Source organism: Gouania willdenowi, chromosome 10 (genome assembly GCF_900634775.1).
Source record: "Gouania willdenowi chromosome 10, fGouWil2.1, whole genome shotgun sequence".
NCBI lineage: Eukaryota > Metazoa > Chordata > Actinopteri > Blenniiformes > Gobiesocidae > Gouania > Gouania willdenowi.
This window is the reverse complement of record NC_041053.1, coordinates 16,422,669-16,438,779: the sequence shown is the minus strand read 5'-3', so window position 1 is coordinate 16,438,779 and position 16,111 is coordinate 16,422,669. Positions and strand designations below refer to the sequence as shown.

The 16,111-nt window shown below is 41.1% G+C and overlaps 2 protein-coding genes and 1 pseudogene across 7 annotated transcripts in view; all 3 read left to right on the top strand.

Moving 5' to 3' along the window:
• LOC114470587 (protocadherin alpha-C2-like) overlaps positions 1 to 16,111 on the top strand; it is a 171,065-nt gene that overhangs the window by 122,205 nt on the left and 32,749 nt on the right. The window contains exon 1 of one of the 6 annotated variants that reach the window (XM_028458840.1): positions 8,358 to 10,769. The exons of 4 other annotated variants lie outside the window; for them this stretch is intronic. In XM_028458840.1, coding sequence (XP_028314641.1) covers positions 8,397 to 10,769 — 2,373 coding nt within the window. In that variant the 5' untranslated portion in view covers positions 8,358 to 8,396. Of the gene's footprint in view, positions 1 to 8,357; positions 10,770 to 11,826; positions 14,233 to 16,111 lie in introns of those variants that run through there. One more of the 6 variants, XM_028458842.1, reaches the window with a different exon arrangement.
• LOC114470592 (protocadherin alpha-2-like) lies at positions 473 to 2,957 on the top strand. The gene has a single exon (XM_028458854.1). It carries the CDS (start codon positions 570 to 572, stop codon positions 2,955 to 2,957), a length of 2,388 nt encoding a protein of 795 aa, XP_028314655.1. The 5' UTR covers positions 473 to 569.
• Positions 5,061 to 7,553, top strand: LOC114470589 (protocadherin alpha-5 pseudogene; annotated as a pseudogene).

Below are 16,111 nucleotides of genomic sequence, written 5' to 3'. Positions count from 1 at the left end.
GGGACCTGTAGTTGAGTTGGAGGAGCGCTATTTCTCTTTGAGGGACCAGGAGCTGGGTGGTGCCCTGCTGTGCGCACCTGTTCCTTATGATTTGATTTGGGGGTTAGGGTTACACATGACATGGTAAAAAAAAAAAAAAAAAAATGTGGAAACAAATTAGTAATTTGTGGCCACATATTAGTATATTGTGGACACATTTTTTTGAATTTATTTTTTGACCATGTCATGTCTGGGGCTCCATGCTTATATGCTATAAGGGAGCGTTAATATTTAGGTCACCTGTTTCTTCCTTTTTTTTTAAAAAAAAAAAAGAAAAGTAAAAGACACTAGAAGTGGTTGTATTATATTTTATTCACCACAGGATGTCGCACGAGACCGTGTTTTGACTGTTGTGTACAGCTTTAAGCATAGCCACGCCTCTTCAATAGAAAAAAAAAAAAAATCAAGTCTTTATGGTCATTTACACCCATACTGTGCTGATAGCGGACGAACGGGAACCTTCTCCGACCTCTCTGGATGTTTCTCTCGTTTCTACGGTTTTAATGACTGGGATTTTTTTTTAATCAACTATGTATCAAGGACGTGGACATATTGTCTGGATTTATCTGGTCGTGTTTCTTTGTCTGTGTGAACCGTCAGCGACGCAGTTGTCCTATTCCATTGCTGAGGAGGTGAACAAAGGCACTGTGGTGGGAAATATCGCAAAGGATTTAAACCTCAATGTAAACGAGCTGCAGAGCAGAGATCTACGTGTTGTTTCGAGTCACAGTAAGAAGTACTTTGACGTGAATTTACGGACCGGGAATCTCTTTGTTGATGAGAGAATAGACAGAGAGGAGCTGTGTGCGCATCTGGTGAAATGTTCCCTAAAAATACAAGCGGTTTTAAGCGATCCGATGACTGCACATCGCATAGAGGTTATTATTCTGGATATTAATGACAACTCACCTGCTTTTATTGAAAATACCTATTTTCTAAATATATCAGAGTCTTCCTTATCAGGGGAGCGATATTTCCTCCCAATAGCAGTGGATGCAGACATAGGAAACAACGCAGTGAAAAGCTACAAACTGAGTCCAAATGAACATTTCTCGCTTGACGTGCAGAGCGGCGGGGATCACGGTGTGTCTGCAGAGTTAGTGCTACAGAAAGCTTTAGACCGGGAGAAACAGTCTGTCATCACACTCCTCCTGACTGCAGTCGATGGTGGAAAACCTCCGAGATCAGGATTGTTGCAACTATACGTGACTGTTATAGATGTGAACGATAACATACCTACATTTAGTAAGTCTCTTTATAAAGTCCATGTCGTGGAAAACGCGGCTCCAGGCACTCGAGTTACAAAGCTAAATGCAACAGATGCAGATGATGGAATTAATGGTAAAATAGTTTATTCTTTTATAAAACAAGGCAATACCAATCCATCTGCTGTTTTCTATCTCAATTCAGAAACAGGAGAGATTTCAGTAAAAGGGGAACTTGATTACGAAGAAACGCCTGCTTATGACGTCAGAGTTCAGGCTATGGATCAGGGTCCTGTACCCCGTAGTGCACGTGCTAAACTATTGATTGAAATAATTGATGTGAACGATAATAAGCCAGAAATATCAGTGACGTCACTAATGACGCCTGTTAAAGAAGACGCAGAAGTGGGAACTATTGTTGCTTTAGTAACAGTTTCTGATAAAGATGGAGGTAATAATGGTGTAACTCACTGTAACGTGGTTGGATCTGTTCCCTTTAAATTAAAATCTAATTATAAAAATGATTATTCATTAGTGGTGGATGGACCTTTGGATAGAGAGAATATTTCTCTTTATAATGTCACCATTACAGCCACAGATGAAGGGAATCCCCCTCTGTCCAGTATGAGAGTCATTACTGTACAGGTTTCAGATGTTAACGATAACGCACCTCAGTTTATGGAGCCTGTGTTAAATGTTTATGTCAAAGAAAACAGTCCAACTGGTTCAGTGATTTGTACAATAAGTGCAATTGACCCTGATTTAGATTATAATGCAAAGCTGACTTACAATTTATTAGACAGTTCAACCAAACATATTCCCATTACATCAGTTTTAAATATAAACTCAGAGAGTGGAGACATCATCAGCCTGCAGTCCTTTAACTTTGAGGAGCTGAAGATGTTTCAGTTCAAAGTTCAGGCCACAGACTCTGGTGTTCCTCCGCTCAGCAGCAACGTGACTGTAAATGTGTTTATTCTGGATGAGAATGACAACAGTCCTGCAGTTCTGGCTCCTTATTCTGAGCACGGCTCCGTTAACAGTGAGAGCATCCCATATTCTGCTGAAGCAGGATACTTTGTGGCAAAGATCAGGGCTGTAGACGCAGACTCTGGATACAACGCGCTGCTTTCTTATCACCTGTCTGAGCCCAAAGGAAACAACCTGTTCAGGATCGGAACCAGCAGCGGGGAGATCAGGACTAAGAGGAGGATGAGTGACAACGACCTGAAGAGTCACCCCTTGGTGGTGCTGGTCTCTGATAACGGAGAGCCCTCCCTCTCAGCTACTGTGTCCATTGATGTGGTGGTGGTTGAAAGCTCCGCTGACATCCAGACTCAGTTCAGACATGTTCCCATAAAGGAGGACAGCTTCTCTGACCTCAACCTGTACCTGCTGATCGCCATTGTGTCGGTGTCGCTCATCTTCCTGCTGAGCCTCATCAGTTTAATAGCTGTCAAATGCCACAGGACAGACGGCTCTTTCAGCAGGTACAGCGCCCCAATGATCACCACCCACCCGGACGGGAGCTGGTCTTACTCCAAGTCCACTCAGCAGTACGACGTGTGTTTCAGCTCAGACACACTGAAGAGTGACGTAGTGGTTTTCCCCGCCCCGTTTCCACCTGTAGATGCAGAACTGATCAGTATAAACGGAGGAGACACTTTTACCAGCACTCAGACTTTACCCAACAAAGAGAAGGTACGTCATTGACATGATTACATTAGCTTGCTCTCCATGATTCCATATAGAAGATAGTTGTGAAATGATTCCATACGTAGAAATAGTGGTGAAATTTTAACCTTTAGAGTTTTTCTCAATGTTTAGAATAATGTTGTGAATGTTTTATAGTTCTTTCATAAATTTTGGGCTGTTTTAGGAGTTTATGACATATCAAAATAATGTGGTTAATGTTACGGGTTTTTCAACCTAATAACTTACCGTTAGAATTATTTACATGGGGTTTTGATACTTGGTAAATGCTTTATATGTGTGTTAAGAAAATTAAAGGTTACCTGTAGTGAATTTGAACTGCAAGCTAAATAAAAAGATAATCTATAGAGGTTTAGAACTTTCTTTCAAAGTCTCTGTAGCAGCAAAGAGGAGAACTAAGTTGCTCATCTGGGAGACAATGTCAACTCTGTTTCGCTCAACTCAGATGTTTGTAATAACATTATCATATTATATTATGTGTTCTGATGCTTTTTTTTAAAAAAATCTTGTTTATTGTTGTCATCTAAAAGGCTTTAATATCCTCCCAGACTAATTTCTCTGTAAGTCCACTCTCTCTTCATTTATTGGTAATACATAAAATATATTTCATGTTTTATACGTGTACAACTACTCTTACCATTTTTGCAGAGGCAACTGTAATTGCTTTAGCTATTATCATTTACCTATTTGAGACTTTGTCCTCATCTTTGGATTAAAATATTATCAATGTACCTCTAATTTGTTATATATGTATCTTTTGGTCAGTTTATTTAACTGTAATTTATTTCCGTTTTAGTTTTTTAATCTGCGAGCATGTGCTGTCCGTGGTGCTGAACACCTAATCGCAAAACATGTGTATCATCTCGTGCATACTATCTCAAACAAGTCACTGGTTTTGATTTGTACTCATACTGAGCTCCAGACATGACATGGTGCAGAAAAAAAAAAAAAAAAAATTCTGGCTACGATAATACTCATTTAATGCGAATTAATACCGTTCTCGGTGTTGAGCGTGACTTGTTGCTGTAGCAACAGCAGATGCAGTCAAAGAGGAGCAGGTGCTGATCTGCTCTCGTCAATACCGTGTTGTTTTTGTTTATGTTGTACATCCATTTAAACTGTTAATATGTGAGTGTGTGTAGCTCTGTGTGTACACACGCGTCATATGCACAACACACTTTTCGGTGCAAAGTTATCTCACCTTAGCTGTTGGAAATAGTAAATTACGTGTTTTTGCACATTTACTTAAGTATTGTTTTTTTGTGTTTTATCATTTACAATCTGTACTATAATTTGATGAAACATAGAACATGTGTACAATATAGCTCATTAAAATAAATGAATAAATCGCTTCAACGGGGTGACAGGATGCGACCCTCCACGGCAGTGTCTGTGCCCCTTTAGGTAGTTTAAGAGCTTGTGTGAGGCTTGGTTGTGACTGTGCTCGGGTCTAGTTTATATGTGTGCATGTCATCTGTCTGTCTCTGTGCATGTCTGTCAGTGCCTGTGTGCATGTGTCCCTACTGTGAGAAACACCCAGAGAGGTCGGAGAGGTCGTATGAGTGAGCGGTAGATCTGAGAGTGATTGTGTGTGTTGTATGAATGTTTGAGTTCATCAGCGTTAGAAGAGAAGGGACCTGTAGTTGAGTTGGAGGAGCGCTATTTCTCTTTGAGGGACCAGGAGCTGGGTGGTGCCCTGCTGTGCGCACCTGTTCCTTATGATTTGATTTGGGGGTTAGTGTTACACATGACATGGTAAAAAAAAATAAAAAATTGTGGAAACAAATTAGTAATTTGTGGCCACATCTTAGTATATTGTGGCTACATTTTTTTGAATTTATTTTTTGACCATGTCATGTCTGGGGCTCCATGCTTATATGCTATAAGGGAGCGTTAATATTTAGGTCACCTGTTACTTCCTTTTTTTTTTTTTTTTAAAGAAAAATAAAAGACACATTAGAAGTGGTTGTATTATATTTTTCTCACCACAGGATGTCGCACGAGACCGTGTTTTGACTGTTGTGTACAGCTTTAAGCATAGCCACGCCTCTTCAATAGAAAAAAAAAAAAAAATCAAGTCTTTATGGTCATTTACACCCATACTGTGCTGATAGCGGACGAACGGGAACCTTCTCCGACCTCTCTGGATGTTTCTCTCGTTTCTACGGTTTTAATGACTGGGATTTTTTTTTAATCAACTATGTATCAAGGACGTGGACATATTGTCTGGATTTATCTGGTCGTGTTTCTTTGTCTGTGTGAACCGTCAGCGACGCAGTTGTCCTATTCCATTGCTGAGGAGGTGAACAAAGGCACTGTGGTGGGAAATATCGCAAAGGATTTAAACCTCAATGTAAACGAGCTGCAGAGCAGAGATCTACGTGTTGTTTCGAGTCACAGTAAGAAGTACTTTGACGTGAATTTACGGACCGGGAATCTCTTTGTTGATGAGAGAATAGACAGAGAGGAGCTGTGTGCGCATCTGGTGAAATGTTCCCTCAAAATACAAGCGGTTTTAAGCGATCCGATGACTGCACATCGCATAGAGGTTATTATTATGGATATTAATGACAACTCACCTGCTTTTATTGAAAATACCTATTTTCTAAATATATCAGAGTCTTCCTTATCAGGGGAGCGATATTTCCTCCCAATAGCAGTGGATGCAGACATAGGAAACAACGCAGTGAAAAGCTACAAACTGAGTCCAAATGAACATTTCTCGCTTGACGTGCAGAGCGGCGGGGATCACGGTGTGTCTGCAGAGTTAGTGCTACAGAAAGCTTTAGACCGGGAGAAACAGTCTGTCATCACACTCCTCCTGACTGCAGTCGATGGTGGAAAACCTCCGAGATCAGGAACATTACAGATAGTAGTGAATGTACTGGATGTAAATGATAATGCACCAACGTTTAGTAAATCACTGTATAAAGTGCATGTTAAGGAAAATGCACTTCCCGGGTCGTATGTAATAAAACTAAATGCAACAGATGCAGATGATGGAATTCATGGTAAAATAGTTTATTCTTTTATAAAACAAGGCAATACCAATCCATCTGCTGTTTTCTATCTCAATTCAGAAACAGGAGAGATTTCAGTAAAAGGGGAACTTGATTACGAAGAAACGCCTGCTTATGACGTCAGAGTTCAGGCTATGGATCAGGGTCCTGTACCCCGCAGTGCACATGCTAAACTATTGATTGAAATAATTGATGTGAACGATAATAAGCCAGAAATATCCGTGACGTCACTAATGACGCCTGTTAAAGAAGACGCAGAAGTGGGAACTATTGTTGCTTTAGTAACAGTTTCTGATAAAGATGGAGGTAATAATGGTGTAACTCACTGTAAAGTGGTTGGATCTGTTCCCTTTAAATTAAAATCTAATTATAAAAATGATTATTCATTAGTGGTGGATGGACCTTTGGATAGAGAGAATATTTCTCTTTATAATCTCACCATTACAGCCACAGATGAAGGGAATCCCCCTCTGTCCAGTATGAGAGTCATTACTGTACAGGTTTCAGATGTTAACGATAACGCACCTCAGTTTATGGAGCCTGTGTTAAATGTTTATGTCAAAGAAAACAGTCCAACTGGCTCAGTGATTTGTACAATAAGTGCAATTGACCCTGATTTAGATTATAATGCAAAGCTGACTTACAATTTATTAGACAGTTCAACCAAAAATATTCCCATTACATCAGTTTTAAATATAAACTCAGAAAGTGGAGACATCATCAGCCTGCAGTCCTTTAACTTTGAGGAGCTGAAGACGTTTCAGTTCAAAGTTCAGGCCACAGACTCTGGTGTTCCTCCGCTCAGCAGCAACGTGACTGTAAATGTGTTTATTCTGGATGAGAATGACAACAGTCCTGCAGTTCTGGCTCCTTATTCTGAGCACGGCTCCGTTAACAGTGAGAGCATCCCATATTCTGCTGAAGCAGGATACTTTGTGGCAAAGATCAGGGCTGTAGACGCAGACTCTGGATACAACGCGCTGCTTTCTTATCACCTGTCTGAGCCCAAAGGAAACAACCTGTTCAGGATCGGAACCAGCAGCGGGGAGATCAGGACTAAGAGGAGGATGAGTGACAACGACCTGAAGAGTCACCCCTTGGTGGTGCTGGTCTCTGATAACGGAGAGCCCTCCCTCTCAGCTACTGTGTCCATTGATGTGGTGGTGGTTGAAAGCTCCGCTGACATCCAGACTCAGTTCAGACATGTTCCCATAAAGGAGGACAGCTTCTCTGACCTCAACCTGTACCTGCTGATCGCCATTGTGTCGGTGTCGCTCATCTTCCTGCTGAGCCTCATCAGTTTAATAGCTGTCAAATGCCACAGGACAGACGGCTCTTTCAGCAGGTACAGCGCCCAATGATCACCACCCACCCGGACGGGAGCTGGTCTTACTCCAAGTCCACTCAGCAGTACGACGTGTGTTTCAGCTCAGACACACTGAAGAGTGACGTAGTGGTTTTCCCCGCCCCGTTTCCACCTGTAGATGCAGAACTGATCAGTATAAACGGAGGAGACACTTTTACCAGCACTCAGACTTTACCCAACAAAGAGAAGGTGAGTTTAAAATACTTTTAAAAGTCATAATGACAGTAATAATGCATTGGATTTATATAGAGCCTTTTTTTGGTCACTCAAAGTACTTTACACATAATATTCTTTCACTTCACTTAGTGGTGGTAAGCTACTACTTTGGCCACAGCTGCCCTGGGGCAGACCCACAGAAGGGAGGCTGCCAGTGCACCAACACTCACACCACATTCATACTAGGCAATGTGGGTGACGTGTCATGCCTGGACACAGTGACCGATAAAACTAGACTAAACTGCCCCCCACTGTTTCACCTGGTATACTCAGTGGTCTCCCATCCAACTAGCCAGGCCCAGCCCTGCTTAGCTTTGGAGATTTAATGAGATCGGGAAATGACATGCAGGTATGGCCACATATCATGTTTTTATATGGTGGCTCTTGGGACACAGGACTTTAAGTATATTATAAACATCACATTCAAAATTAAGCAAAATGTAAGTACAAAAAATAAAAAAAACAGGATATTTATAACTCTCCGTATTGTGCTGAAATTGTGTGATTTTATCTATGAATGTATTTGTATTCAAGCCTTTCATTTGCATAATTTCTTATCGACACTTCTTTTATTGCTGCCCTTTTTTACTTTGTAATTTACACACACTAGCACAGTAGCATTAAATCAGCAGACGATGTCGCTGGAGACCGTGTTATTTTTTTGTATGGGTCTTTTTCTTTTTTTTTTTTACCCAGACTCCTCCTCTCCATCTACGTAGTTCAATGCTTTGTCAGAAAATGCACTAACCGCAGCCACACACCGCGGCTTCGTCTGCTTTCACTGCGTGTGCGCGCACGGACACGTTACGAGGTTCTTCTTTTATTCTGGATGCAGCGATGAAACAAGGGCAGCAACGTACTTTCATTTGGATACAAATCTTTCTTTTTTATTTTGTGTGCGATGCGTCTGCGGTGCAGCTTTCCTTCTCCGTGGCAGAGGAGGTGGACAAAGGGACGGTGGTGGGGAACCTCGCTAAAGACTTACATATCAGCGTGCAGGAGCTGGACAGACGGGATTTACGCATCGCCTCCACTGGGAAATATTTCGACGTGGATTTAAAAACGGGATCGCTGTTTGTTTGTGAACGGATCGACCGTGAAGCGCTGTGTCCTAATAGTCCGAGGTGCTCCGTGAACATTGAAGCCGTGCTCAGCAATCCGACGCATCTGCACCGCATTGAGGTTCATGTCCTTGATATCAACGACAATGGGCCGTATTTTCGCAACACAGAGATGACTTTAGGCATGTCGGAGTCTTCCTCTGTGGGTGAGAGGTATTTATTGCCAATGGCAAACGACGCAGACACGGGTAGTAACGCGATAAAGAGCTATAAGCTGAGTGCAAATGAATATTTCTCTCTTGATGTTCAGAGCAGTGAACAGCAAAGCGAGTCTGCTGAGTTAGTGCTGCAAAAACCCTTAGATCGAGAGAAAAAGTCTGTTATTTATTTAATTCTGACAGCTATGGACGGAGGAAAACCTGCGAAAACAGGAACTTTAAATATAATCGTTAATGTTTTAGATACAAATGACAATACGCCCATATTTAATCAACCTCTATATAAAGCTCAGGTTATGGAAAATACTCCCTCTCAGACATCCATTCTCACTGTAAGTGCTTCAGACTTGGATGAGGGAATAAACAGTGAAATTCAATATTCATTTTTGGAAAGAGGGAATTTCAATCCTTCAACAATATTCTCAATAAATCCAGACACGGGAGAAGTAACTGTAGTTGGAACAATAGACTATGAAGAGAGCCAAGCTTATGACATACGCATACAGGCGAAGGATAAAGGCACGCCCTCTAGAAGTGTGCATGGTAAACTATTAGTGGAGGTGATTGATGTAAACGACAACACTCCTGAAATTGCCATCACATCCCTCATGAGCCCAGTTAAAGAAAATGCAGAGGTCGGAACAGTTGTTGCCTTGGTGACAGTAACGGACAAAGATGGAGGTAACAATGGTGTTACGAATGCAAAAATTCTTGGATCAGTGCCTTTTATACTCAAGCTCAACTATAAAAATTACTTCTCGCTAATAGTTGATGGTCCCCTTGACAGAGAGAGTATTTCTCAATATAATGTCACAGTCATAGCCACTGATGAAGGAAGCCCACCTCTCTCCAGCATGACGGTTATTCCTGTTCACATATCTGATGTTAATGACAATGCACCTCTTTTTTCAGAGCCTCTAATTAATGCATATGTGAAAGAGAACAATGCTATCGGGGCTACTATATCTGTTATTAGTGCAGCTGACCCTGATGTGGAAGAAAATGCTAAAGTGACATATTCACTCCTAGATGCTAATGCAAAAGGGCTTCCAATAACTTCAGTAATAAATATAAACTCAGAGAGTGGAGACATCATCAGCCTGCAGTCCTTTAACTTTGAAGAACTGAAGACATTTCAGTTCAAAGTTCAGGCCACAGACTCTGGTGTTCCTCCGCTCAGCAGCAACGTGACTGTAAATGTGTTTATTCTGGATGAGAATGACAACAGTCCTGCAGTTCTGGCTCCTTATTCTGAGCACAGCTCCGTTAACAGTGAGAGCATCCCATATTCTGCTGAAGCAGGATACTTTGTGGCAAAGATCAGGGCTGTAGACGCAGACTCTGGATACAACGCGCTGCTTTCTTATCACCTGTCTGAGCCCAAAGGAAACAACCTGTTCAGGATTGGAACCAGCAGCGGGGAGATCAGGACTAAGAGGAGGATGAGTGACAACGACCTGAAGAGTCACCCCTTGGTGGTGCTGGTCTCTGATAACGGAGAGCCCTCCCTCTCAGCTACTGTGTCCATTGATGTGGTGGTGGTTGAAAGCTCCGCTGACATCCAGACTCAGTTCAGACATGTTCCCATAAAGGAGGACAGCTTCTCTGACCTCAACCTGTACCTGCTGATCGCCATTGTGTCGGTGTCGCTCATCTTCCTGCTGAGCCTCATCAGTTTAATAGCTGTCAAATGCCACAGGACAGAAGGCTCTTTCAGCAGGTACAGCGCCCCAATGATTACCACCCACCCGGACGGGAGCTGGTCTTACTCCAAGTCCACTCAGCAGTATGACGTGTGTTTCAGCTCAGACACACTGAAGAGTGACGTAGTGGTTTTCCCCGCCCCGTTTCCACCTGTAGATGCAGAACTGATCAGTATAAATGGAGGAGATACTTTTACCAGCACTCAGACTTTACCCAACAAAGAGAAGGTAAGATATAAGTCATTACAGTGAAGCTAGAGTTCATAGTCGAATCAACATTTTTTCCAGTTGGACTTATTTATTGTCAACTCTTTCGTTAGATAGACTTTATTTTCCATCCTGAAGCAGTGACAGAATATATATTTTGGACATGGCCATAACAGCAAAAAAATTTGGCACAGTAAAACATAAAATTGGCTTAAAAACACACAATGAGGATCATTTAAAAAATAACAGATACAAATTGTTTGCAGTGTAATGGCTATCTTGTGTTGTTCGGAGCAGTTATTTAAGAGGGGATGAATGTGCATTTGTAAATGTTTTTTCCGAGCCAGAGGAACTTTGTATCGTCTGCCTGATGGTGGTAGTAGCTGAAATGAGCGATGGAGGGGGTGTGATGGGTCTTCTGTGATCAGGGTGGCTTTCCTGATCACAGAGTGGTGGTGCAGTTCAGAAAGGGGGTGTCTGTGATCAACCAATAATTACACTTGCCTGATTAACAACACGGGTGAGTTTGTAGTGTAGTTTGTCTAGCTCTGTCCGTGGTGCTGAAATCATCGTGCAATCCTTTTTGCTGATTCAGCAATGCTCTACAAAATGGCAGTCACTCAAATTTGTATGAGAGTGAATTTTCAAAATTGAATTATGTTCGAGGGGCACTCATCTTTTTCTGTACTTAAAAAAATATTATTAATTATAATTGTTTTTGTACATCTATATTTTCAGATGGCAAACATTTTTTTTTTTTGTCATTCTTTATAAGATGTCCAGCACCTGTCTTGTAATGTACATTATAAGGGTTCTAGGTTTTCATGTGACTGCTGTTGACATTTGTTTTAAAATATCATTTTATGCATTTATTTATGAATTTACGTTTTTTCTTTTTTTATTCCTTTTGGGCAATGGCGTTATCCCACCGCTAGATGTCGTTAACAGCTTATAGAGGGTGAAAATGGTTTCCTCCCATGTCGCTCTGCCTTTAAGAGACGTTTTATAATTCTTTGTTCGTGTCAGTCTTCAGTGTGGATGTCGCTACTCGGCTATGAGACCATCGGATTGACTTTTTTTTATTTTTTTATTACTGTTGTTCAGGCAAACAAGGAATATGTTACAAAAGGATATTTTTCAGCTTTGGATTTATTATTTATTTTCTGTATGTCACGTATGGACTGTCGCAGCGGCTCAGATCGTGTATTCTGTGACGGAGGAGTCCAGCACTGGTTCCACTGTGGGGAATTTAGCCAAGGATTTACATCTAGACGTGCACGAACTGCAGAACAGAGGTTTTCAGATCTCAGGACCAAACACCAAGTATCTGGAGGTCAACGTTAAGACTGGATTACTGTTGGTGAAAGACAGAATAGACCGGGAGGAGCTGTGCGCACGGAACGCCAAATGCTCACTGGAGGTGGAAGCTATTGTGAATGATCCCCTCAATCTGTATCGCTTTGAGGTTAAAATCCTGGACATCAACGACAACACGCCTTCATTTCGAATCCCGCAGATTGTCTTAAATGTGTCAGAATTGGCTTTTTCAGGGGAGAGGTTTGCTTTACCGAATGCGTTTGACGCAGACGTCGGGATGTATTCCGTTAAAAGCTACAAGCTGAGCCCAAACGAGCATTTCTCTTTAGATGTGCAGAATAACGGTGAGCCCACAATGTTCGCAGAAATGGTTCTGCATAAAACATTAGACCGCGAGAGACAGCCAATGATCAAGGTAACACTTACGGCTGTAGACGGAGGAAAACCCCCTAAATCAGGCACATTACTGATCATCGTGAATGTGCAAGATGTAAATGATAACATACCAGTGTTTGACAAATCTTTGTATAAGGCCACAGTAATGGAGAACACACTGCGAGGAGCCACTGTACTAACTGTGCATGCTCGTGATTTAGACGAAGGTAAAAATGCAGAAATTCAATATTCTTTTATCAACCAGGACAATAATAATGATATTAATAAATTCCACATTAACCCTGAAACTGGTGAGATTACAGTCAATGGAGAATTGGACCATGAAAAGAACAGTGCAGTTGAAATGCGAGTCCAGGCAAAGGACAGAGGACCAAACCCAAGAGCATCTAATACTAAAGTTCTGATTGAAATAATAGATGTTAATGACAATCCGCCTGAAATAACAGTGACGTCTTTAGTAAATATGGTGAAAGAAGACTCTGGGGTGGACACAATGGTCGGCCTCATTACAGTGAGGGATCACGATGCAGATAAAAACGGAATAGTTCAGGTTCGGATAGTGGATCCTGTGCCTTTCACAATAAAAAACACATACAAGAACCATTACTCATTAGTCGTAGACGGGGCCCTCGACAGAGAGTTAATTTCTCAATATAATATAACAATAACAGCTACAGATGAAGGGGTCCCACCCCTTTCTAGTACAAGCATAGTTACAGTTCATGTGTCTGATGTCAATGATAATGCACCTGATTTTAAACAGACAGTTATTAACATTTTTGTCAGGGAGAACAGTGCAGTTGGGGCTGTCATCCACACTGTGACTGCTGAAGATCCGGATGTAGGTGAAAATGCTAAAGTGACATATTCAGTAATCAGTAATAATGATCTAAATAATGTCATGATAAACATAAACTCAGAGAGTGGAGACATCATCAGCCTGCAGTCCTTTAACTTTGAGGAGCTGAAGACGTTTCAGTTCAAAGTTCAGGCCACAGACTCTGGTGTTCCTCCGCTCAGCAGCAACGTGACTGTAAATGTGTTTATTCTGGATGAGAATGACAACAGTCCTGCAGTTCTGGCTCCTTATTCTGAGCACGGCTCCGTTAACAGTGAGAGCATCCCATATTCTGCTGAAGCAGGATACTTTGTGGCAAAGATCAGGGCTGTAGACGCAGACTCTGGATACAACGCGCTGCTTTCTTATCACCTGTCTGAGCCCAAAGGAAACAACCTGTTCAGGATCGGAACCAGCAGCGGGGAGATCAGGACTAAGAGGAGGATGAGTGACAACGACCTGAAGAGTCACCCCTTGGTGGTGCTGGTCTCTGATAACGGAGAGCCCTCCCTCTCAGCTACTGTGTCCATTGATGTGGTGGTGGTTGAAAGCTCTGCTGACATCCAGACTCAGTTCAGACATGTTCCCATAAAGGAGGACAGCTTCTCTGACCTCAACCTGTACCTGCTGATCGCCATTGTGTCGGTGTCGCTCATCTTCCTGCTGAGCCTCATCAGTTTAATAGCTGTGAAATGCCACAGGACAGACGGCTCTTTCAGCAGGTACAGCGCCCCAATGATCACCACCCACCCGGACGGGAGCTGGTCTTACTCCAAGTCCACTCAGCAGTACGACGTGTGTTTCAGCTCAGACACACTGAAGAGTGACGTAGTGGTTTTCCCCGCCCCGTTTCCACCTGTAGATGCAGAACTGATCAGTATAAACGGAGGAGACACTTTTACCAGCACTCAGACTTTACCCAACAAAGAGAAGGTAAGAAGTCTTCATAGGGAAGCTGCAGTTTATCGTCTTCTGTCTTGAACCTTCTTTTCATATTGTCAACTCAGTGGTGCTCTCCTTGGTACTGAAGTTTTAGGTCATCTGCATCTTTTGCTTTGCAGATTCAGTATTCAGCGTTTTCATAAGTAATTCTATTTTTAAAGGGGTTCATATGCCCTAAACTTTTTATTCAGAGGTGATACATTTCTTCTTTTTACTGGCCGTCTTTTGTGCTTTTCTCTGCATTATCTCGACCCAACTTTAACCTCTGACTTATTTGTTGCTTGCGTGTAGACATGTCTTAACCACAATAGTCTGGGTCAGCTTCCTATGTGCTGGTTGGCCATGGAATCTTGCTTATTTTGATGTTTGAAAAAATTCTGTATAAAACAACAATGACTTGGAATGATCATAGTACATTACCCCATTGTGTCAAGTGGACAGTCTGTGTTGAATGAACCTCACCTCAGTGAATAATGACGTGCTGTAAAAGATTTTTTCTCACTCCAAACTTCAGCTGTAAAGTGGTTGTATTGATCAAAGCACAAAGGGCTCCAGGACATCTTTGGACAAACCACACTCAGGCATTAAATTGACTTTGTGGCATGAGTTGGAACATCAGGTATTGTTTAGAAGTTGGTAGGACTTGTTTTTATCAGGTGGATAAGATGTATGCAATTTCCATTGTATAAATGAGGGAAAAATACAAAGTACAAACTTTAAGTCTCATCATTGTCTAAAAAGACAGAGGTTTCAACATTGGCCACGATCCTCGTTCCATCACAACCAGTGATGTTAATTTCTGTTAGTTAAGTATAGTTGGCCATAAAGGTTAATGGTCAACATTGTGTTTGAGGTTAACATGTGCTGTTTACAATCAGTGCTAGCACCAATTCACCTGAGGCAACATTCTAGATGAATTATGCATTTCCACGAACATTTCCATTATCAGTCCTCCCCTTAAAAACTACCAGTTTACCCTGCACAGATAATCCTGTGAAAGCACCTGTTTAATTCACTCAGGTGTTACACATTGAATTATATCCCAGTAGAAATTATTTTTTTATTCTATTTTAATTTTTTTTTATTGAAGTAGCACAGTTTTATTGCCCTAAAAGGACAGTTAATATTATATTAGAGTAAAATAAAGTAAATCTAAACAACATAACCTAATGTTAAATGTACCTTTATCACATGGCCCTGAGGGCAGCAGATGCTTTAAAACAACCCACTCAGGAACAAATTGTTAGCTTTTGCCTTTACATCAATTGATAATATATTTATATTATAAATTAAGTGATTAAGCAAATTATAACATTCTTCTATGATCTGAAACATGTATATTGACTTAAATGTAACTACAAAACTACTTTTTTGGGATCATATGGTGTTCCTGCTTTTTCCCCATACATTCAGTGACAGCTCCTATGTGTTAAAATGACAGCGTGATCAGTGCAAATGTGTAAAGATAAGGGATTTTAGTGGTTCTACTTGACTTCTAATGTTGGTCATTCTTTTTATTTAATGTGGATTAAATGTGAAATGATAATGTAGAATAAATAAATAGATACTTGAGTATTCCTAAATAGTAAATAATTGTCAAGTGAACAGATAAAACATTTCATCACCTCATATGCTAAAAGGAAAATAAAGGTAACTTTTATTTTCAATATATTCTAAATAAAAAATTTTATGGGATGAGACAGTGATCATCTTCCCCATTTCAACCACCTCACACAGTAACACTTAAGATCACCCCGATATCCAGGCAGGAATAATCAAACTTGTGCTAATTCCGGAATTTGTGGCAAACTTAAACACAAAAATGTGTTTTTACCTCTCTTTTTTCACTGAATATATGTTTACACAAAGA